The 22,686-nt window shown below is 46.2% G+C and overlaps 1 protein-coding gene across 2 annotated transcripts in view; it reads left to right on the forward strand.

The window, feature by feature from the left end:
• C16H1orf198 (chromosome 16 C1orf198 homolog) overlaps positions 1 to 7,414 on the forward strand; it is a 33,549-nt gene extending 26,135 nt beyond the window's left edge. For both annotated transcript variants that reach the window (XM_030839643.2, XM_030839644.2), the window contains 2 exons: positions 1,373 to 1,885; positions 4,597 to 7,414. In XM_030839643.2, the coding sequence (XP_030695503.1) occupies positions 1,373 to 1,885; positions 4,597 to 4,653 (570 nt within the window). In that variant the 3' untranslated portion in view covers positions 4,654 to 7,414. The remainder of the gene's footprint in view (positions 1 to 1,372; positions 1,886 to 4,596) is intronic.
• The last annotated feature ends 15,272 nt before the right edge of the window (positions 7,415 to 22,686 follow it).

The following is a 22,686-nucleotide window of genomic DNA, read 5'->3' on the forward strand; positions in this document are numbered from 1 at the left end:
CGAAACTACACAAACTAATAGAGATTATGGGAAGAGGGAAAGGTTATGAATGATTTTTTTCTAATTCCTCACATTTTAGTATGTAGTTTTAATACTTTTATTTTTAAAAGAAGAAGAGGAAGGGACTGTATGAGGGAGCAGAAGTGGAGAGGAAGAGAAGAATGTTCCAGTTTAATTTGAGAGATGCCTGAGGCAGCAGACTGCTCACTCTGCAGGGCTTGGGGACGCCACCCTCCAGGGTGCTTCACTGTAAGGAGGCGTTAGGTTTCCACTCAGTGGTTTGTTGGTCAGAACAGCTCAGCCCTACCACTTTTAGAGGTCACAGTGGTTAGCAGCATCAGATCAAGGAAAGTGTTTCTGGGGCACTTGGATGTGGGGTGTGGACCCTGCCCTGCCCTCAGGGGTTCCCCACCTAACAGGGCCAGGACCAGCTGAGAGCAGCAGGATAGCACCGAGGAGATCACGGGAGAGGAAGACTGTCTTGTCAGCTCGGGCAGCTGTGACAGATACCGCAGACTGGGGGCATCCAGTAACAGACGTCTGCTTCTCACAGTTCTGGGGCTGGGAGTCCGAGGTCACGGTGCCAGCAGGGTTGGTCCTGGGGAGACCCTCTTCCTGACTTGCAGACAGCCGCCTTCTCACTGTGTCCTCACATGGTGCAGAAAGAGAGCATCTCTCGGGGCACTAATCCTGTCCTGGGGGCTCCACCCTCATGACCTCACCTAAACCTCCTAAAGGCCCTGCCTCCAAATACTAACTTCGGGAGTTAGACCTTCAACATGTGAATCTGGGGCACACAAACATGCAGTGTGTAGCGGGCGTGCAGGCGGAGTGTGGGATGGAGGCGTGGGAGGGGGATCACGTCTTTGCAGCCGCGCACAGGCCTGCCCTTGACTTTCTTGCTTTAGTCCAGGGAAGCAGGGTCTGGCTGCTGGTTTTTCCTTCACCCTTGCTGGCTGCCATCGGTCAGGAAGGCAGAGGCCCGTGAGGTGGGGACTTGGTTCTGGGTTTTGACCCTCACTGCAGTGCTGTCGTGCTGACTGTGCACCCTTCCTTGTCACCCCCTGGGGGGCAGTCACCCTCCTCAGGAAGGGGCGGGAGTCCCTCCTGAAGAGGCGGGTGGGTGATCTGCCCACCAAGCAGAGGCCTTAGTCGTCAGTCAGATTCAGGAGTCCGAGCTGTTCGTAGCCTCCAGTGTGACAGGATGTGACAGCTTGTGCCGCGTTTCAGGGCTGTGATGGCGTACAGGCAGTGCCAGCAAATGGACAGCAGGCGGCGCTGTTGCCACTGGGGGGACGTGTGGGCCGGCACACCTGTCCCGTTGACCGCATGTGTCGCTCTTTTCTTTCCCTCCCTCCCCGCATCCCGCTAGAGTCAGATGGAGTTCAGCGTGTCCTTCTTGTCCATCCAAGAGCCGAGCTGCAGCACTTCCACCGAGCCCAGGCCGCTGTCCAAAGCCCCTCAGGGCTCGCAGGCCCTCCGACCCTCCCAGGGCAGCAAGTCCTCCAGCCTGGATGCTCTGGGTCCCGCCGCCCGGAAGGAAGAGGAAGCGTCCTTCTGGAAGATCAATGCAGAGCGGTCCCGGGGGGAGGGCCCTGAGGCCGAGTTCCAGTCGCTGACCCCCAGCCAGATCAAGTCTATGGAGAAAGGGGAAAAGGTCTTGCCTGTCTGTTACCGGCAGGAGCCCGCCCCGAAGGCCAGGGAGGCCAAGGTGGAAAAGTCCAGCAGCCTGCGCCAGGAGCAGGGGGTCCTGCCCAGCGTCAGCGTGGAGCGAGAGAGACCCCAGCCCGCCCAGGCCTGCAGCAGCCCGCTGAGCGAAGCCGCCGCCTCCGAGCCCGTGGGGGACACGGAGGGTGCTCTGTTCTCGGAACCCGTGCCTGTACAGGTGGGTGCCTTGCTTCCGGCCAGGGGCTCCTTCCTCCCGAGTGGCCAGGGCCACCTCACGTGGGTGGGCGGACCACAGATGCCCCCATTTTCTCCTTCCTCTGCCATCCCTCGGAGGACTTCTGGGTTCAGGTCTGCTGGGTTGTCGCTCAGCTTGGCGACCAACACACAGGCAGGAGACGTGTTCTGTGAAGCCGTCTGGTGCCGTGACCCGTTTGCCTGTTCCGTGGTTGTGTCCCAGATGCCCACCGCCCTTCCCCAGTTGTGTGAGGGCAGGTACGGAAGGGACGCAGGGGGCAGTGAGCAGAGGACTCGAGGGGGAAGGCGGCAGTGTGGGTGGGATTTGGATGCCGTCTCCACGCAGTGGCCTGGGAGGCTGGGCTGCAGTGTCGGTGAGGAAGGGACCCGCAGATGTCCCAAGGGACATGGGGGAAGTGGCTGGGACCCCAAGCCTCTGCCAGGAGAGCAGCCGTGCTTGTTTGGGGACCACGGGAGACTTGCCTCAGGAATGATGGGCCACTTCTCATTTCCACGCAAAACAGGGTTAGGTGTCCAGGGAGGAGTCCTTAAGAAAGGACTTCTTTCTGGGAACAGAGGAAAAGGAAGAGAAAGATGTGAGAGGTTCACTGGCTGCAGTGCCGTGTGTCGTGAAGAAAGAGCCCTACAAGAGAATAGGCAGCACGGGTGGCTTCTCCATGTTTTCCCAGTTTTGTGGAGCGCCAACTGTTGTCTTTATCAGCTGTTCTGCATTGCTTGAGAAAACTCAGCAAAGAGAAGAGAAAATGAATAAATAAATAAATAAATAAATAAATAAATAAATAGGTAGGTGTATTTCAGAGGGAGGCTGTGTTTTGTTTTGTTTTTAATAAATTTATTTATTTTATTTATTTTTGGCTGCATTGGGTCTTCGTTGCAGCACGCAGGCTTTCTCTAGTTGCGGCGAGTGGGGGCTACTCTTCGTTGCAGTGCGCGGGCTTCTCATTGCGGTGGCTTCTCTTGTTGTGGAGCACGGGCTCTAGGCTTGAGGGCTTCAGTAGCTGTGGCTCGCGGGCTCTAGAGGGCAGGCTCTGTAGTTGTGGCGCACGGGCTTCTCATTGCGGTGGCTTCTCTTGTTGCGGAGCACGGGCTCTAGGTGCGCAGGCTTCAGTAGTTGCAGCATGCGGGCTCAGTAGTTGTGGCTCGTGGGCTCTAGAGCGCAGGCTCAGTAGTTGTGGCTCGTGGGCTCTAGAGCGCAGGCCCAGTAGTTGCGGTGCATGGGCTTAGTTGCTCCGTGGCATGTGGGATCCTCCCGGACCAGAGATCAAACCCGTGTCCCCTGCAGTGGCAGGCGGGTTCTTAACCACTGCGCCAGCAGGGCAGCCCCTGGTTGTGGGTTTTGTTGTTGAGCTGTGGTCATCCTCTGGGTGTTTCCTGGATTGGGGTTCCAGGCATGTCCACGCCTCTCTAAGCAGATGACCTAGTCAGTTGTCCTCCCGAAGAAGGGGAGCCCTGGAACGGGAGGCCCTCTGCCTTCCATCGTCCAGCCTGTCCCTCCTTTCAGGGCCTCCCGCCACCTTAGGCCGGCACTTTGGGCCCCTCCCTTGCTGCTCTGGTGCCCGGCTCCATCTCCGCCCTAATCTTCCTGCCCGGTGTTCTCTCTCCGACACTCCGCAGTGGGGTCTACTTCCTCCGAAGGAAGCATCTATATAAGCTGCGTGAGGGTCTTCATTGTAACAAGACGCAGGAAAGCGTGTGTGTGGGGTTGGGGGCTGTGAGTAGGACAGAGCACCTGAAACCCTTTGAAAGAACAGATTTATGAGTGCACAGCACAGCGTGCAGTGCGGCTGCACGTAAGACACTGGTAGGAAACCAGAAAAAGGAACGTGTGCCTGAACGCCTTTGGCTTTTCGGGCTCTGGCTCAACCCGAGAGGCGGCAGAACTGGGCCTGGGACGTGCTTCAGAGGGAGCCGTTCAGCTCTGCGGCCTCCGCGTCAGCATCTTCTGTTTGCCGGTGTGTGGAGAGCACAGGGTCAAGGCTCCCTCGCTCGGGAAGACTGCGGCCACCAGGGAAACACGCACTCATGTTAGACCTGGGAGACGGGCCTCTCACCTCAGGCGGCTGGCGGAAGCCTGTGCAAATGTGTCTGAATTAGCGGCCTGTGCTCACAGACGGCCCTTTAAACCAACCCCGTGTCTGTGAGTGGGCAGTCTGTGACCTGAAGAGTGGCCCTGGGTTAGGGAAGATCACTCCAGAACCTTCCGCATCATCTGAAAAGAATAAACTTTACATCCTTTCTCCGTATTTTTCACTCCCTTAACTTGGTAATTTATTTTATTTTGTTTCGTCTGTCAGTGTGTGTGTGTGTGTTTCATGTTAGGCTCATATGAAACTTGTAACTTGTTCTCTCACTCCACAGTGACTAAATTTTAACGTGCCCATCATTCAGCAATAGAAAAGCTCCGTTCTTCTCCTTTTCTCTGTGGGTAGTTCCGCAGGCTGCCCTCGGACACGCCTGGGGACGGGGCGGGGTGCGTGTTGGATCCTGGTGGAGTGTGGCTTGCACTGAGCTTTATTTAATTTTCTGGTTCCCAGCACTGAGGCAAATTGAGGTCAGGGAGCCTCTGAGACGGGAGCAGGCTATTTCATTTGGGTCATTTTAAATGAGGTGCTGTTTTTAGCTTATGCTAACTTAGTCTCATGCCTTATTTTGGTGTTTTTGTCCCTTCTACAGGTCAGCTCAAGTAATGTCATCTTGAAGACAGGATTTGATTTTCTGGACAATTGGTAAAATGTGTTAGACAAAACAAACCAAGAATCCCAAAACGTTTTCCGAAGCGGTGTGGCGAAGGAGAAGGGCAGCGTCCCCCTGTGTCTTTTGATAGTTTCTGTGCGCTCTTTTCTTAACCGTTTGGAAACTGGTAAATTTTGCCTTGTCCAGCTTTCCAGATTTTTCCCGTTTTGGTAAGAACAGATACCTGTGCTATTTTCAACGATTTGATTAACAGAAGTTTTACATTTGGAATTTTTAAAAACTCTTAGGAATTCGGTGAACCTTGTAAATAAACGTTCTGTTCTAGCTCCACCCAATTTTCCCCCTCCTCAGAGAAAGATGTTTCTCAACCCTGTCACAAAAATCATAAAGTGATTTCCATCTCCTCTCCTGTATCCCCTCCCTTTTAGAAATGCACGGGGCTCCTTTCAGTGGGTGGCTGTCCTCAGCAATAACGGTGCTGGCTGCTGGCTGTGCCCATGGGGAGACCTGCCCCACGTGGCGGGAGTCCTCGACGCCATGCTCCGGCTGTCCAGGCTTCCCTTGCTGAAGCCACGCTTCTGCGTCACGTGCCACCCTTCATTCTCACGTCATTTCCAGGAAACAGGTTGTTGGCATGTGATGGAGGTTGTCTTTAGGCTGCCGTGGTACTTATTCAAACTATTCATCATTGTTTATTAACGAGTTGCATGTTTAGAAGTTTTGTATTAACTTTACATTATTTTGTACCTAGATGTAGCAGTTGTAGGGCTACCACTTTTCTTGGGTTTGTACCAGTTTCCCTTTGGAAGTTCTTTGCTACTTCTGGGGCCTGTTGGGTGTTTCCTGTCCTGGGCACCTGTGGGTGTTGCTGGCAGACCAGGCCCTTCTGATTAGTTGTGTTAGAACCTTCCAGCGTGAAGCTGTTAGGGGCACTGGATGTCCTTCAACCCAAGGACTGGTCAAGCTGCGTCACAGTGGACACTCCCTCAACCCTGACCGCCAGCAGAAGCGGAGTCGAGTTTCTGCATGGCCCGAGCGGCGCCCCCTGGAGACCTTCGTGGTCATGGCAACAGCATCTCCTGGAGGTGGACTCGGCTGCCCGCTTGACCTGTGTTCCCTGCTGCTGGGGAGGGGCGTTAGGGCAGCTCCGAGGCTGCCCGGGAGGACCGGGCGGGGAGCCGCTACCCCGCGGCCCCGGGTGGTGCGAGCCTGCAGTCGTGCCCGAGCGTGGTCTCCACGTTGCCTCTCACTGTGTTCTCCTCACCTGACGCCTTAATCCCTGCGAGTCCTGCCAGTGAGCACCTAGTTTCAGTATCAAAGTGTGTCTTTTTACGATGCCTTTCTGTTCCATAGGACCTTCTGAAATGGTTTTTAGAATATTTTATCTGGCTCCAAGGTGAAGCACGTGGCGACTTGTGTTTTCCAGAAAGTTTCTGCCAAAGCTGTGGCCTCGCCAACTTCTGGTTTGGTTTCTGCCAATTGCATCCTGTCCCTGAACTGCATTTGGCCCCTTGGGGTCTTGCATCTGACCTTCCTCCTTTGGTGACCGACGGTATCGTGGTGAATACATGTCCCTTCTGTACTGTTTAAGTATAGTTGAAACACTCAAGAGAAAAAAAGATTCCTAGCACGGCAATGAGGGGAAAACGAAATCCCAGCCGGGTGCCAGCCCTGCAGGTCAGCTGCTGAGCCTCGGAGCTGGGCTCGACACCTGCCCTCGCTTCCAGCTTTGAGGGCAGTGACCTTAGAACCCATGCTTGCCAGCAGGGTCCCCGTAAGAAAAAAAGATGTCTAGAAGGGAGTTTGCATTCCTTGGCGTTGGCGTAGCAGGGAAGAAAGATCTGCATCCCGGGACAGTTAGCCCGAGCTGAGGTGTCTGTTCTTTCGGGAGGTGACTCTGATTTCTTTCCCACTTTCTCATAAGACCCAGTATTCCCTTCAGGTTCTCCTGGGAAAGGAGGGGCACGGGGACTTTTGAGAGCTTCCCCCTTCTTTAACACCATCTGGGGTCCAGTACCCAAGAGTATTCAGTTATCCGTAACAGTGTTTAAAGTTCCGTAGAGGTACAGCCTCCTGAGATTAAATGTAAACCCACAACTTGGGAAGTCCTAGAGGGAGTTCTGAAGTCGTGTTGCTTTGCTTTGCTTTCGGAAGCGCAGAAGCGTGAGAGGGAGAGGTGAAGGCCTGGAGGACACGAGCTCATGGGTCTCCATCCCGCCCGACCCCGCAGATTCTCCTCTTAAGCCCGGGCAGCCTATGCAAAGACGATTCCTTTCACTGCCCTCCTGGGAATCTATGTTTAGTGTGTCCAAGTAAAGGAAAAATTAAACTTATACGTTTTGCCCCCTTTTTGCCATGTATCAAGAGGGCGTTTCTAAAACCAGAAGTTTCTAGTTATCATTTTAAAAACACACACTTTTCCGTTGAAGCCTAATGTGGTTTTGCATCCCCTCCCTCTGGCCACCCTGTTGTCTGCCCCTGGGGTTCAGCTCAAGGATTCAGTGTCTTGCTTTTGGTGACCGTCATTGGAAAATCTCCACCAGGAGGCTAGAGACCAGTCTCAGTTCTTTCACCTGCGACCCCCCCCCCGCCCCCGCCCCTGCTGCCCCTGCCCTCTGGGCTTGGGAGTGCCACCCGCTCTGGGGACAGCAGGGTGTGGCACCCAGCCGCACCCGCCCCGTGGGTGTCACAGCAGCCTCCCTTTCTTTGATATATGTTTTCAAAAATGGAAACTTCTTACTGACTACTCATAACTTGGTTGTATTTTATATTAACAGCCTTTAATAAAGCCATTTAAAGTTTGCTCGACGTGTCTATTTGGGACCTCTGCTGGGGTCAGCAAGCCTGCTAGGATGATTGCTGTTGAACACAGAGGAGGAGAAAAGGACTCGTACTGGCGAAAGCCAGCTTGAAACCCCTTCAAAGCCCACTTTGCACAGTCCTGCCTTTGGCCCCCTGCACGCTGGTGGGAAGCAGTGGCCGAGGTGTACAGGCCCCCAGCAGACGAGGTGGGCTTTACCCCGGAGAGCTCTCATACAGCCTTCCGGTGACATGGAAAGCACCGCGTGTCTTTCCAGGGCCAGCTGGTTGCATCGGGTGACTGACTCAGAAGAGCAGGTGCAATCTCCCCGAATGCTTTCACCTCCAATGTGGTTGAACCTGATTTTTCTTGGAAGACATGCAGATTTAAGCATGGCCCGTCAATCTATTCTGTTCATTAAGGTGTCGGTGGTAAGTTACCAGCTGTAGATTGATGAGAATTTTTAGATGTCAATTTTTAAAACTAATATCCCCTCAAGAAAATGGGGATTCAGGCTGTCAGACTTCTCCTGAGGTATCGTGCACAGTGGGGCCTTGCTGCCTTGGGGACCATAGATTTCTGGGTGAGCAAGTGATTGTGCTTTTGCTGCCTCTTTGGGCCAGGGCGATTCCAGGCATCAACTTCAGCAAGTATACAAAGACGTCTTTAATGAAAACTGTAAAAAAGAAAATAGAAGATGTAGAAGAAAAGCTGAATAATCCTAGGTGGGATAACTTAATATTATAAAAATGTTCATTTTCCTCAAATCATTTTATAAAGTTAGTGCAACCTCAACAAGAATGGCAGTTGGATATTTTGGTAAATTTGATAAATTTACACTAAATTTTAGGTGGAAAAATAATAGTTCACTGAAGAATGAGGGGGGCCTTGCCTGTCAGTTATGAAAACACGTTTATGGGTATTGGGGCAGGACTAGATTATTAGATCAATGCAGAGCTTGGGGACAAACTCACACATATAAGGAGACTTAGTTTACAGTCAAAGTGGCATCACAGATTGGCAGGGGAAAGGCGGATTCACTGTAGGAGACATAAAAGTGGTTTCCTACACAATTCCACATAGAAGGTTGGGCTCCATATGGATTCAAGACCAAGTTATAAAAGGTAAATGTGTAAAGCTAATAGAGGGAAAAATCTTGTGACCTAGGGGCAGGAAGGACTTCTTTAATAAAAGTTCCAAAGGACAAACCATACAGCAAAATACTGATGACTCTCATAGATGAAAATTTAGGATTTCTGTCAGTGAAGAGCACTGTGGATAGAGTTAATTAGTGGAAAGGATGGGAGAAGATACTTGCTATGTCAACTCCAATAAAGGACAAATATCAAGAATACAGAGGGCATTCCCGCAAATCAACAAAAAGAGGCCAGCAACCTTAACAGAATTAACATTACAGAAAATCCTTAAAAACTGTCAAGCATATGAGAAGGTGCTTAAAATAATTGGTAATCAGAGAAAAAATTAGCTGGATGATGCCAAGTGTTGCAGAAAGGGGATAGAGCACTGGTTTTCAACTGGGGGTGATTTTGCCCCTCTTGGGGACCTTTGGTAGTGTTGGGAGACATTTTTTTTTTTTTTTGTCACCGCAACTGAGGGAGAGTATGCCGTTTCATCTAGGGGCTGGAGGCCAGAGATCCTCCCAAACATCCTACAGTGCACAGGACAGCCCCAGAACAAAGATAATCTGGTCCAAAATGTCAGTAGTGCTGAGGTTGAGAAACCCTGGGATAGAGGAGCTGTACAGCCATGTGTCAGGAGTAATCTGGTGCTATTTTGCTAAACGAAGTGTTCGTATGTCCTGGGACCCTGCAGTTCCCCTCCAGGACATGTCTTATGGAAATTCTCACACAGGTACTTAAGGGACTATGTACAGGGCTGTTCACGGCAGCACTGTTGGTGGGAGTTGGAGGCTAAGTAGCTGCTATCAGTGGGAAGATGTTTTGGTGAAATGTGATGGACCCACACCATGGATCATTACTGAAAGCAGCAAATTGGATGTGCACATGGCAACGTGGGTGGATCTGAACAACTAAACTACTGAGCGAAAGCAAGAACAATGGGATACAGAATAATCCCTTTTGCATAAGTTAGAAACATGCACACAAAATAAGACATTTAACAGTGGGATGATTGCCTGTGGGAGGAACAGAGGTGGAAATAAGGGTAGCAGGGAAGAAATATAACAGAGAGCTCTAGAGTGGACCGGTGGTGGTCATGTTGCAGTAGATGCCTTTTGGCAAACAAGGTTGCCATCTTTTGTCATCTAGGTCTGTTACTGATCTCTCACATCAGACAGGATGTGAGACACTCTTGCTTAACTGGTGTGTTAGGTCGGAGGCGGCCCTTGGCCAGCACTGGTTAGATCTTTTGTGGCTTGGCTCTGTTTGCTTTTAATTTGTGTGACTCTGCAGTTGCACATCAGCCAACACCTCTAAACCCTGAATCAATCCAGGCACTTCTCTAATAGCTGGTGGGGCAACTAAGCAGATTGGGAGGAGAGTGGGGGTGGGAATTAGTGACACCTGATGCCCTGTGCCTTAGGGAGCAGAGATGACACAGGCTGTGTGAGACTGGACAGGGCCCTCTGCGGAGGAGAAGATGATTTCATCAGTTGGCCAGTGCCTTTACCGCAGCAACCTGAAGTTTACCCCAACTAAGAATCTGCAGTAAAATTATACCCAGTAATATGTGCAAGGATCTTTAAAAATTATTCTAAATCTTCTAACTACACTACAGAAAGTGTAGAAAACATAGTCTACTGCTTTAACACAATACTGGCATCTTGAAGCATTTACTGCCGATCTTTTATTGTGAAAGTGTCCAAGTCCAAGCATGGAAAGCATGTGTCACAGGGACAGCCCAGACTGGAAATGAGGTCCAGATGCAAGTCTGGCAACCACATGGGCCCTGGTCATTCTCTTTGTGCCGTGTGCTCCATTGCTCTCCCTCCCTCCCCTCATCTTGTCTCCCTCCACGGATTCATGTCAACATCTAGCTCCAGGATTGCAATAATATATTTTTTTCTTCATAGTTCTTACTGTGTTGCAGCCTGGTGCTTGGGCACTGGGAATTTCATAGTGTATAATACAGACAGAGTTGCTACCCTCACGCAGCTTACGTTCTAGTAGACTATGCATATGACCTAGTAGACTATGCATATAGCCACACAATTTCATAGTTGGAGATTGTTAAAAGTAAACAAGGGGCTTCCCTGGTGGCGCAGTGGTTGAGAGCCCGCCTGCTGATGCAGGGGACGCGGGTTTGCGCCCCGGTCCGGGAAGATTCCACGTGCCGCGGAGCGGCTAGGCCCGTGAGCCATGGCTGCTAAGCCTGCGCGTCTGGAGCCTGTGCTCCGCAATGGGAGAGGCCACAACAGTGAGAGGCCCGCGTACCACCAAAAAAAAAAAAAAAAAAAAGTAAACAAGATTTCTTCTTCTGGCAATGATAGAGTAATCAGGACTAGACTCAACCCTCTTGTTATAAACAACTAGAAAACTGGAGAAAATATATGTAACAGCAGCTTGTATAGCCTTTGGACAACAGTCAAAGCAAGACTCTGATCTCGAGAGAAGGGAAACAAGTGAAGTGAAAGTCTTATAATCTTGGTTTTCTGACTTGAGGCATTTTTTAGACTGTGTTGCAAGGATTCTCACTGAGCTGAGGAGAATGAGTTCAGGGATGAAAAAGATAGTTGGAATTTGTAGGGGGGAATTGTGTAGAGAAAGAGCTCCAGATAAGTGCCTAGGATTCCCCTTGAGTGTGTTGGAGACTATTTCTAGACTGCAGCACAGGGAGGGGAAAAATCCAAACAGAGCCTGGCAGTCTTCCTGAGGTGAAGAGAATGAATTTGGAGTTGGGGAGGCAAAGGGGACTAGAATTAAAAGGGCAGAGTTCCAGAAAGGAACTCTGCATAGGAACTCCTTAAGTCTTTGGCCCAAAACAAATCTGTACATGTGTTGGGTGAACTCTTAATGTGCTGGGCAAGAACAACTTCCAAGGAAGAATAACCTCCAGTTATCAGGGAGCTGTAAGATAAGCAATTCTTAAAGTTCACACAAGACCAGGAATCATCCAAGTTCTCTCCAGTAAGGGCACAGACCATGTTGAATATGTGGCATCTCATCAGAGACTGTAGAAGGGCATGCACTAGAAGTGAGGTTAAATTAGTCTAAAAACAGAGGGTACTCTAGGTCTTCCCTAAAATAGTTTTAAAACAAGACATGAAAAGATCAAACCAATTCACAAATAACTTTGCTGCCTGCCAGAATATGTCCAACGTGCTTTACAGGAATATTATAAAATCCAGCATTAAACATAAAAATCACAATGTACAGCAACGAATCAAAAATCACTAGACATACAAATGAGCAGAGAAATGTGACTTCAACAGGAGAAAATAGACCAACCTAGATATGACAGAATAGATAGAATTGGCAGATAGGAATTTTAAAACAGCTACTATAAATATGGTCCATATGCTCAAGGATGTAAAGGAAAATGTGAAGAAGAGAGGGAACTTACAGAGATAAAACAATATCTTAAATGAAAAGTTCATCAAAGTAGATTAAAATTAAATGACACACTGCAGAGATAAGTGAATGTGAAGCTAGCACTAGACTCTATCCAAAGTGAAGCAAAATGATTAGGGAAAAAAATGAACAGAGCCTCAGTGTCATGTGGGAAAATACTAACTGATCCAGTAATCAAAATCCCAAAGGGCAAAAAGAGAGGGAGGGATGGAAAAAACTATTTGAAGAAATAATGGCCAAATTTCCCCAAATTCAATAAAAACTATGGATGCACAGATACAAGAATTTAATGAATCCCAAGTAGGACAAGCATACACACAGAGACACCCCAAACCATGCTGCAAATGGCTGAAAATCAGTAATAAAGAGAAAAACTACAAAACAGTCAGAGAAAAAGACATCTTAAGTACAAACAGGGGAATAGAAAGAATTACTACAGAATTATCATCCCAAAATATGCAAGCTTGAAGTAAATGGAACCACATCTTTTAAAGTGCTAAAAAGAAAAACAGGACTATCAAGCTAGAAGTTAATATACAACAATAACAAAAATCCTTCAGAACCAAAGGCAAAATTAAAACATACACACACACACAGAGACACATAGATAACAGCCACAGAATACACAATTTTTTCAAGTGTACGTGAAAAATTCACTAAGATACAATATGTGTTGGGCCATACAATAAGTCCCAGTAAAATGAGAAGAATTGAAATGATCCAGAATATGATCTCTCATACCAGCATTGGTGGTATAGTGGTAAGGACAGCTGCCTTCCAGACTATGACCTCTGACTGTAAAGTGATTAAATCAGAGATTAATAACTGGAAGATACATGGAAGATCCTAATGTATTTAAATATTACATTTGAAAATAACCCGTTGGTCAAAAAAGTCATCACAAAAAAATTAGAAAATATTTTGAACTGAAAGTACAGCATATCAAAATTCGTGATAGGCAACTAAAGCAGTGTTTAGAGGGAAATTTATAGCTTTAAATGCTTATATTAGAAAAGAAGAAAATTGGTCTGAAAAACCAATTATCTAAACTTCCACCATAAGAAACTAGAAGAACAAATTAAGCGGAAGGAAGGAAATAATAAAGAGTGGAAATTAATTAAACAGAAAATGGGCCAAAAATAGTAAAATAGATGATTTTTTTAAAAGTTAGAACTTTGAAAAGATCAATAAAATTGATAAATTTCTAGCTAGGCTAATGAAAAACAAAGATACATCATTTACATGCACACACACAAAGAGACAAATTACTAATATCAGGAATGAAATAGGGACATAACTACAGATACTTCAGATGTTAACATGATAATAAAATATTATTATAAACAATTTTTTTCCAAATAGTATAAGTTAGATGGAATGGACCACTTCACTGAAAGTTACAACCTATTAAAAGTGATTCAAAGGAAATAGAAACCCTGAATTTCCCTACAAAGAAATTTATCTTTATTTGAAATCTTACTCCCAAAAATCTCTAGGTTCAGATGATTTCACTGGTGAGTTCTACTAAAATACGTAATAATACCAATCTTCCACAAACTTTTTAAAATAGAGAAAGGAAGAACTCTACCCATCTCATGTTATGAGGTCAACATTACCCTGGCACCAAAATCACACAAAGACATTACAAAACAATAAAGAAAAGAAAGCAAAAACCTGTAGATCAATATTCATATCATGAACACAGATGCAAACATATCTAACAAAATATTGGGAAAACAAACCCGGTAGTATTTTTTTTTTTGCAGTACGCGGGCCTCTCACTGTTGTGGCCTCTCCCGTTGCGGAGCACAGGCTCCGGACACGCAGGCTCAGTGGCCATGGCTCACGGGCCCAGCCGCTCCGCGGCACGTGGGATCTTCCCGGACCGGGGCACGAACCCGTGTCTCCTGCATCGGCAGGCGGACTCTCAACCACTGCGCCACCAGGGAAGCCCTCTAGTAGTATTTTAAAATAATAATGTATCATGACCAAGTGGGGTTTATACCAGGAATTCAAGGTATGGTAGTCAATTTGACTAGGCTATAGATAATACCCAGTGATATAATCAAACACTAAGAATGCTGTGAAGTATTTTATAGATGCGGTTAACATCTACAATCAGTTGACTTTATAGGAGATTCCCTTGATAATATTTGTGGGCCTCATCCAATCACTTGAAAGGCCTTAAGAGCAAAAACTGAGGTTTCACAGAGAAGAAGTTCAAGTCCTGCCTGAGTCTGCCCTTCAGATTTTGGACTCGCCAGGCCCCACAATCATGTGAGCCAAGTCCTTAAAATAAGTCATTCACATATATATATGTTCCCTATTGGTTCTGTTTCTCTGGAGAACACTGACTGATGCACAAAATTTGTTTAGCATTTGAAATTCAGTTAATGTAATTTACCATATTAGCAGAATTAAGGAGAAAAGCTAATTGATAGTCTCAGTAGATGCAGGAAAAGTATTAGGCAAAATCCAACACCCAATCATGTTAAAAATTCTCAGCAGGCTTGAAGTAGGCAGGGACTTCCTCAACCTGGTAAGGGGCATCTTTGAAAATTCTACATCTAATGTCATATTTAATGGCAAAAGACTGAATCCTTTTCCTTTCAGATTAGGAATAAGCAAGGATCTCCTCCCTCACCATTTCTACTCAGCATTGAGTTGGCAGTCCTAGACAGCTTAATAAAGCAAGAGATAGAAATTAATGTCATAAAATTTTAAAAAAAGGTCTTTATTTGCAGTTGACATGATTATACACATATGATATACATGTGGATGCCTAAAGAATCCATAGAAATAATATGCAAATTTAGAAATGTTACAGAACAGAAGGTTAATATAAAAAGATCAATTGTATTTCTATATATTAGCAGTAATATGGAAAATTTTAAAATTTAATGGCATTTACAAGATTATCAAAAACCATGACATTATAACACAATATGTGTACTACATATTCTAAAAACTATAAAACATTGCTGAAATTTAAAAACAGCTAAATACATGGAGAATACGTGATGCTCATGCTTTGGAAGACTCAATATTGTTAAGATATTAATTCTTTCCAAATTGATCTATAGATTCAATGCCAACCAAATAAAATCTTAACAGTTTTTTTTTGTAGAAATCAACAAGTTAATTCTAAAATGTATATGGAAATTCAAATGACCTAAAATAGGCAAAACAGTTTTGAGAAGAAGAACAAAGTTGAAGGACTTAGCCTGATTTGAAGACTTATTATAAAGCCAGAGTCGTCAAGGTACTGTGGTATTGACATAAGGACAATTATGGAAAGGAAAATCCCCAAACAGCCCCAGACATAGAGAGTTGAATTTTTTTTGACAAATATGCCAAAATAATTCAATGAGGAAGGAATAGACTTTTCAACAAATTGTTCTGGAAGAATATCCATTTGGAGAAAAAATTGATTTTTTTTTTTTTTTTTTTTTTTTTTTGCGGTATGCGGGCCTCTCACTGTTGTGGCCTCTCCCTTTGCGGAGCACAGGCTCTGGACGCGCAGGCCCAGTGGCCATGGCTCACGGGCCCAGCCGCTCCGCGGCACGTGGGATCTTCCCGGACCAGGGCACGAACCCATGTCCCCTGCATCGGCAGGCAGACCCTCAACCACTGCGCCACTAGGGAAGCCCGAAAAAATTGATTTTGACCCTTACCTCACGCCATATACAAAAATTAACTTCAAATGGATCAGAAACAGAAACAGAAAAATTAAAAGTTTAAAATATCTAGAAGAAAATAGTAATTGCATGTATTAGAAGGATTCTGGGAGAACCCACCACTGTATCACAGGGAGAGCTGAACAAGTTGGCCTGGGCACAGTGCGGAACCAGCGATCCCTGTCGGCCTCTGCCATGAGGACCCCTCTAGGATACGAGAGGAGGTACACAGCACCACCTAGGAAGGCGTCTTGCCAGAAAGAAAACAAGATTAAATCTGAATGCAGACAAGCCTCTACAGTTATCCTCCATTAACAGGAAAAACGAGATGGTAGAGAAACAAGATTGATGGGTCCACAAAAAAGCACATTGACTAATCTAGAAGGTAGGGCATTCTAGAGGCATGTGTTTCCGTCCTCGGAAAAGCAGATGCCAAGATCATGGCGTCTGAGACGCGCAAGAGATGTATTGGGGGAAACAGCTGTGAGGATAAATGACGGGGAGTTGGTGGAGGAGGCTGGGAGAGCCATCGGCCTGCAATGCAGCTCTAACCTCTGCAGAGGAAAGAGGGAAGCAGAGGAGGTTGGGTTGGAAAAGGCTTAGCCTGTGGTTAAGGCTGCAGTGGTCTGCGTGGTCATCCTCTAGGAGGTGGCAAAAACTGACTGAGCTCCAAGCACCTTCCAGCTTGTGTGTCTCTGCTCCAGTTAGCAAATTCTAGGGAGAGAGAGAGAAGAGAGGAGAGGAGAGGGAAAGAAAACGATCCAGCTTTGGCCAGCTGTCTACAATCACCCCTGAATCCACATGGCCAGGGGACAGAAAGACATGCCCTGTTTCATAACCTCAGGGGCTATTACTCTGGTCCTTGCAGCTCCTCAATTGGTCTGTCCCTTCAGCAGGATAGTGAGGACAGGTCACTCTAGCCACTGTATGGGGAATGGCTGGTGTAGGGCTGGAGCTGTTGAGTGTGAGACCATTTAGGAAACAATTACAGGTACTTTGCAGTTTAACACTTCCTTGAATGTTTTCCAATCCCCTCACTCAGCTTGAACTGCAGTGCTTGTTGGGATGGGTTATTTTACTTAGCTCACAGGGGGTAATTTTCTTTACATCCACTTGCAGTCATGCTTCCCTAGAGACCTCCACGGGGCTTGCCCTTACGCAGCCTCTGCCCCCAGTACTTTCCCCAAGAGACCAAAAGGGAACATGAAAAAGGAAGCTGATTCTAGAGCCCATAATAGCAGCTGAATTTTTTGTAACTTCTCAAAAGCTGGTCCCAGCTGAATGGACCTTGTAAACTGAAAGAAAAGTCTTGGAAGTTAAAGTGGTAGTGTCAGGCAGGAGTGGGCCCCAGGCACCAAACTGGTCTGGTTTGGATCCACTTGAAGGCATGGTGACGGATGAGGTGGCCTATGGAGACCCTTCCTCCTTATATTTCAGTTAAATTGAATGTTGAATAGGCTGGTTTACTAAGCCAGATATTCTGAAGGAGCTGATTTTAACCAGCTTTCTTGTATAGCCAATTTGATGGTGGGACTCTTATTTTGAAGTGGCTATTTGGACATAGCTGCATAAAAATGTATGACAATGAAAACCACAGTTTATTGTTGATGAAGAACGTGCACGGTTCCTTGTTCATACCCCATTCAGGGACCATGCCCGTCTCTCATCGCGTTCCCAATCCTCGCCCCTGGAGTGGGCATCTGCGTGGGGCAAGGCTTGTGAATTGACTGAGGATGTGTATAGGTTTTCCATTGATGCTATAAAAAATTACTACACACTTGGTGCTTTAAATTCATTATCTTACACTTTGTAGGTTAGAAGTCTAAGGCACAGGTCTCACTGAGCTAACATCAAACTGTCAGCAGCAAAAGTGAATATAACATAATACAAATAGTGAATAAAACAAAAAAAGCAACAACTCACAGATCTAGAGAACAAACCAGTGTTTACCAGTGGGAAGAGGGATTTGGAGGAGCAGGATAGGGGTCGGGGATTAAGAGATACAAACTCTTACGTATAAAATAAACTACAAAGATATATTGCACAACAGGGGCAATATAGCCGATATTTTATAATAACTATCAATGGAGGACAACCTTTCACAATTATGAATCACTATATTTTACACCTGTAACTTATATACTACTGTACAACTATATTTCAATTAAAAATTAAAATAAACTAAAAAAAATCAAACCCAAAGAAGCCTTGCCCAGCAGATAATGCCTTGTGAGTATTACCCAGTGACTATTTGCACTGTGTTCTTCACTTAGTGATGATAAATAGACAGGCACACAGCTGCCCTACCTTTGGAGGTCCTTGGCCATCTGTAGAGCACGTGCCTTCATTCTCTCCCCATCACTGAGATGACTGATGGTGGTCCCCTGGGCTGTAGGGGAACGAGGAACCCTGGGACGACGATAAAGCCTCCTGCCAGGGTTGCTGGAGGCTGGCGAGAGCTCTGGGGGTGGGAACTAAAGAGAGCCCTTCCCGTGATGCCCCGCATCCATCCTCCATGCCAAGACAGTAAGTCCAGAGGGTGTGCCCTGCCCCAGAGCTGGGACATGGGAGAGACACGAAGGAGTGTAAATGCGTCACTGCTGCTCCTGGAAGTGTCGCTGGGGAGTTAGAGTGAGCGACAGTTGAGTCACTGCAATTTACCAACGGCCAGGACTTTAGGGAGGGCAACGGATCAGAGAGCAGGGGTGTGGAGCAAGCAGGGTTTCGCCTTCTGTGCTACTTCTCACCTGACCCCTCTCAGAAGGAACAGCTGTGGGGGGGCAAGATGTCATTTTCCCTGTGGCGGTGGGGTGGTCTCCTCATTTGTGGTCGAGACAGCAAGAGCTCTCTGGTACGTCTGAATTAATATAATAAAAGATATCATTGATTAAACACTTAACATATGCCAGCCAACTGGTATACTGGGTGTTTTATTTGTATGTCATTTAATCCTTACCATACTACAAGTGAAGATAGTATTATTATTAATCCCATTTTACAGACCATGAAACTGAGGTGGTAAGTGACTTCTCCGAGGTGACTCAACCAGTAAGTGACCACACTGGGATTCAAGCCCCCATTCACCTGAGTTCCAAGCACATGCGTGATTATTTTGCAGAGGTCGTACTATCCTTCAAACTCAACAAAGCAGTGGTTTCCTGAAAGGGAAATCTATTTACTCTGAAACATCTTTATGCTTCCTCTTGTATAACATCAAATTCACTGAGCTGTGATTCCCAAAACCTTTGTGTCCTTTCTTTCCTTAGAGCACAAAAGCTACAAAGAGCCCATTTTCCTGAGCTACACACTGGCCCTTCTTTTCATATGCTTATTTGGTGTAGAGTGAAAAATTAGTTTGGCCAGTTTAACACCCAGTTTTACATGAATAATGTTCTTGATTTTTTTTTTTTTTTTTAATAACAGCTGCTGTTCCCTTGTCCTCTAGTGGCCCTTGGTGTCTTGCGCTGCCATTCCCATTTGGGGTGAATCTCTGAGTGCCCACAACGGAGATACGCTGTGGCGTTGCCTGTCGCTGGGAGAGGGGACCTGTGTCTAAAGAACGCCATCTCTGGGAGGGGAAAACAGCATCTCCTCTCAGGGACAAAGCAGCCCAGCATAGGAGGAAAAGTCACCTTCAAAACATACAGCAGGGGAATTCCTGGTGGTGCAAGGGTTAAGAATCTGCCTGCCAATGCAGGGGACACAGGTTGGAGCCCTGGTCTGGGAAGATCCCACATGCCACGGAGCAACTAAGCCCGCGAGTCACAACTACTGAATACATGTGCCACAACTACTGAAGCCTTAGCGCCTAGAGCCCGTGCTCCCCAACAAGAGAAGCCACCGCAGTGAGAAGCCTGAGCACCGCAACGAAGAGTAGCCCGTGCTCACCGCAACTAGAGAAAGCCCTCTCACAGCAACGAAGACCCAATGCAGCCAAATAAATAAATAAATAAATTTATTGGGGGGGGGGGGAAAAGTACAGTAGGGGACTTCCCTGGTGGCCCAGTGCATAAGACTCCGCTCTCCCATTGCAGGGGCCCTGGGTTCGATCCTGGTCGGGGAACTAGATCCCTCATGCATGCCGCCACTGAAGATCCCGCATGCCTCCACTAAAGATCCCGGCGCATCCAAAATAATAAATAGATAGATAAATAAATAAATAAATTTTTTAAAAAGTACAGCAGCAGGAGTAGCTTGCCTGGCCGTCTGTTTTTGTTTTTTGGGTTACGCGGGCCTCTCACTGCTGTGGCCTCTCCCGTTGCGGAGCACAGGCTCCGGACGCGCAGGCTCAGCGGCCATGGCTCACGGGCGCAGCCGCTCCGCGGCATGTGGGATCCTCCCGGACGGGGTCACGAACCCGTGTCCCCTGCATCGGCAGGTGGACTCTCAACCACTGCACCACCAGGGAAGCCCCTGGCCGTCTCTTTTCCTGGCTTTCAGACTTTGTCTGGTACTTCCCCTCTCTGAGCTTCATTACCCTTCTCTCCAAATTAGCATCAGCATGGTATAACATCTTCGAAATTTCTGGCACAAAATAGTCACTCAGTAAATGTTAGATGAATCCACACTCCTTCATAGCATAGTGTTAGGCTGTAGATGCATTTAAATTATGTCCCTCATAAATTTTATCTATCCATATGAGACATTTTAGAATAATATTTTAAGGGAACTTCCCTGGTGGTCTAGTGGTCCACCTTACAATGCAGGGGATAGGGGTTCGATCTCTGGTCGGGGAACTAAGAACCCACATGCTACGGGGCAACTAAGCCCACATGCCACAACTACCGAGCTCGCGTGCCTCAACTAGAGCCCGTGTGCTGCAAACTACAGAGCCCATGCACCCTGGAGCCTGTGCGCCACAACTAGAGAAGAGAAAACCCTCACGCCACAACTAGGGAGAAGCCCCTGTGCCACAATGAAGAGCCCACATGCAGCTACTAAGACCCGACGCAGCCAAAAATAAATAAAATATATAAATAAATAAATAATAAATAAAAAAAATATATTTTAAAATTGTATAGTGCTTCAGATACTACAGAGCAAATGTATTTATTTGAAAGCCCGGATGACACAGCCTATGAAGCATGTGTTTTTTCAGAGTCAAAAATCTTAATGTCCTATAGGGAGCCATGTCCTGACCTGCGTTTGGACTCTAATTGTGAGGGCTGTCTGGGGCTGACACAGTGGTCTAGTGGGAAATCTATGGGACAGGTCAATGTCAGGGCCCACCTCCACTTTCGAGTTCTGTGACTGAAACAGGTAACTTTCCCTCTCTAAGCCTCAGTTTCCTCTCTGCAAAATGAGCCCAATCATCACACTTTACAGAGTTGGGAGGCCCCATAAGTGCAGGTTTGCAAAGTCCTGGACCCTCAGTGGTGGTCATCAGCACTACATCCCAAGCCCTCAAGCTGATGGAGGAGAGGTTGGAGAGTTATGTGGTCCTGCCCCTAAGTCACCACCATGCTGGGGTGGGGTGGGGGGCTGGGATCCACTGGCATTTTTCAATCTGTGATAATTGAATTCTTTTTTTTAAAATTAATATTTATTGGAGTATAGTTGACTTACAATGTTGTGTTCATTTCAGGTGTACCGCAAAGTGATTCAGTTATACATGTACATATATCCACTCTTTTTAGATTCTTTTCCCATATAGGCCATTACAGGGTATTGAGCAGAGTTCCCTGTGCTATATAGTATGTTCTTATTAGTTAATTTATTTTACGTATAGTAGCGTGTATATGTCAATCCCAATCTCCCAATTTATCCCTTCCCCCTTTTCCCCCTTGGTAACCATAAGTTGGTTTTCTACATCTGTGACTCTATTTCTGTTTTGTAAATAAGTTCACCTGTACCATTTTTTAAAATTCCACATATAAGAGATATCATATGATACTTGTCCTTTTGTCTGACTTACTTCACTCAGTATGACAATCTCTAGGTCCATCCATGTCGCTGCAAATAGCATCATTTCGTTCTTTTTTATGGCTGAGTAATATTCCATTGTATATATGTACCACATCTTCTTTATCCATTCATCTGTCAATGGACATTTAAGTTCCTTACATGTCCTGGCTATTGTAAATAGTGCTGAAATGAATATTGCGGTGCATGGGTCTTTTCAAATTATGGTTTTCTCTGGATATATGCCCAGGAGTGGGATTGCTGGATCATATGGTAGCTCTATTTTTAGTTTTTTAAGGAACCCTCCATACTGTTCTCCATACTGGCTGTACCAATTTACATTCCTGCCAACAGTTTAGGAGGGTTCTCTTTTCTCCACACCCTCTTCAGCATTTATTATTTCTAGATTTTTTGATGATGACCATTCTGACAGGTGTGAGGTGATACCTCATTGTAGTTTTGATTTGCATTTCTCTAATAATTAGTGATGTTGAACACTTTTTCACGTGCTTTTGGACATCTGTATGTCTTCTTTGGAGAAATGTCTATTTAGATCTTCCACCCATTTTTTGATTGGGTTGCTCATTTTTTTTTTATATTGAGATGCATGAACTGTTTGTACATTTTGGAGAGTAATCCTTTGTCAGTCTCTTTGTTTGCAAATATGTCTCCCATTCTGTTGGTTGTCTTTTTGTTTTGTTTATGGTTCCCTTTGCTGTGCAACAGCTTTTAAATTTAATTAGGTCCCATTTGTTCCTTTTTGTTTTTATTTTCATTACTCTAGGAGGTGGATCAAAAAAGATCTTGCTGCAATTAATGTCAAAGAGTGTTCTCCTTATGTTTTCCTGTAAGAGTTTTATAGTATCCGGTCTTACACTTAGGTCTTTAATCCATTTTGAGTTTATTTTTGTGTATGGTGTTAGAGAATGTTCTAATTTCATTCTTTTACATGTAGCTGCCCAGTTTTCCCAGCACCACGTATTGAAGAGAGTGTCTTTTCTCCATGGTATATTCTTGCCTCCTTTGTCATAGATTAGGTGACCATAGGTGCATGGGTTTATCTCTGGACTTTCTATCCTGTTCCATTGATCTATATTTCTGGTTTTGTGTCAGCACCATACTGTTTTGATTACTGTAGCTT

Source organism: Globicephala melas, chromosome 16 (assembly GCF_963455315.2).
Source record: "Globicephala melas chromosome 16, mGloMel1.2, whole genome shotgun sequence".
Classification (NCBI taxonomy): Eukaryota; Metazoa; Chordata; class Mammalia; order Artiodactyla; family Delphinidae; genus Globicephala; species Globicephala melas.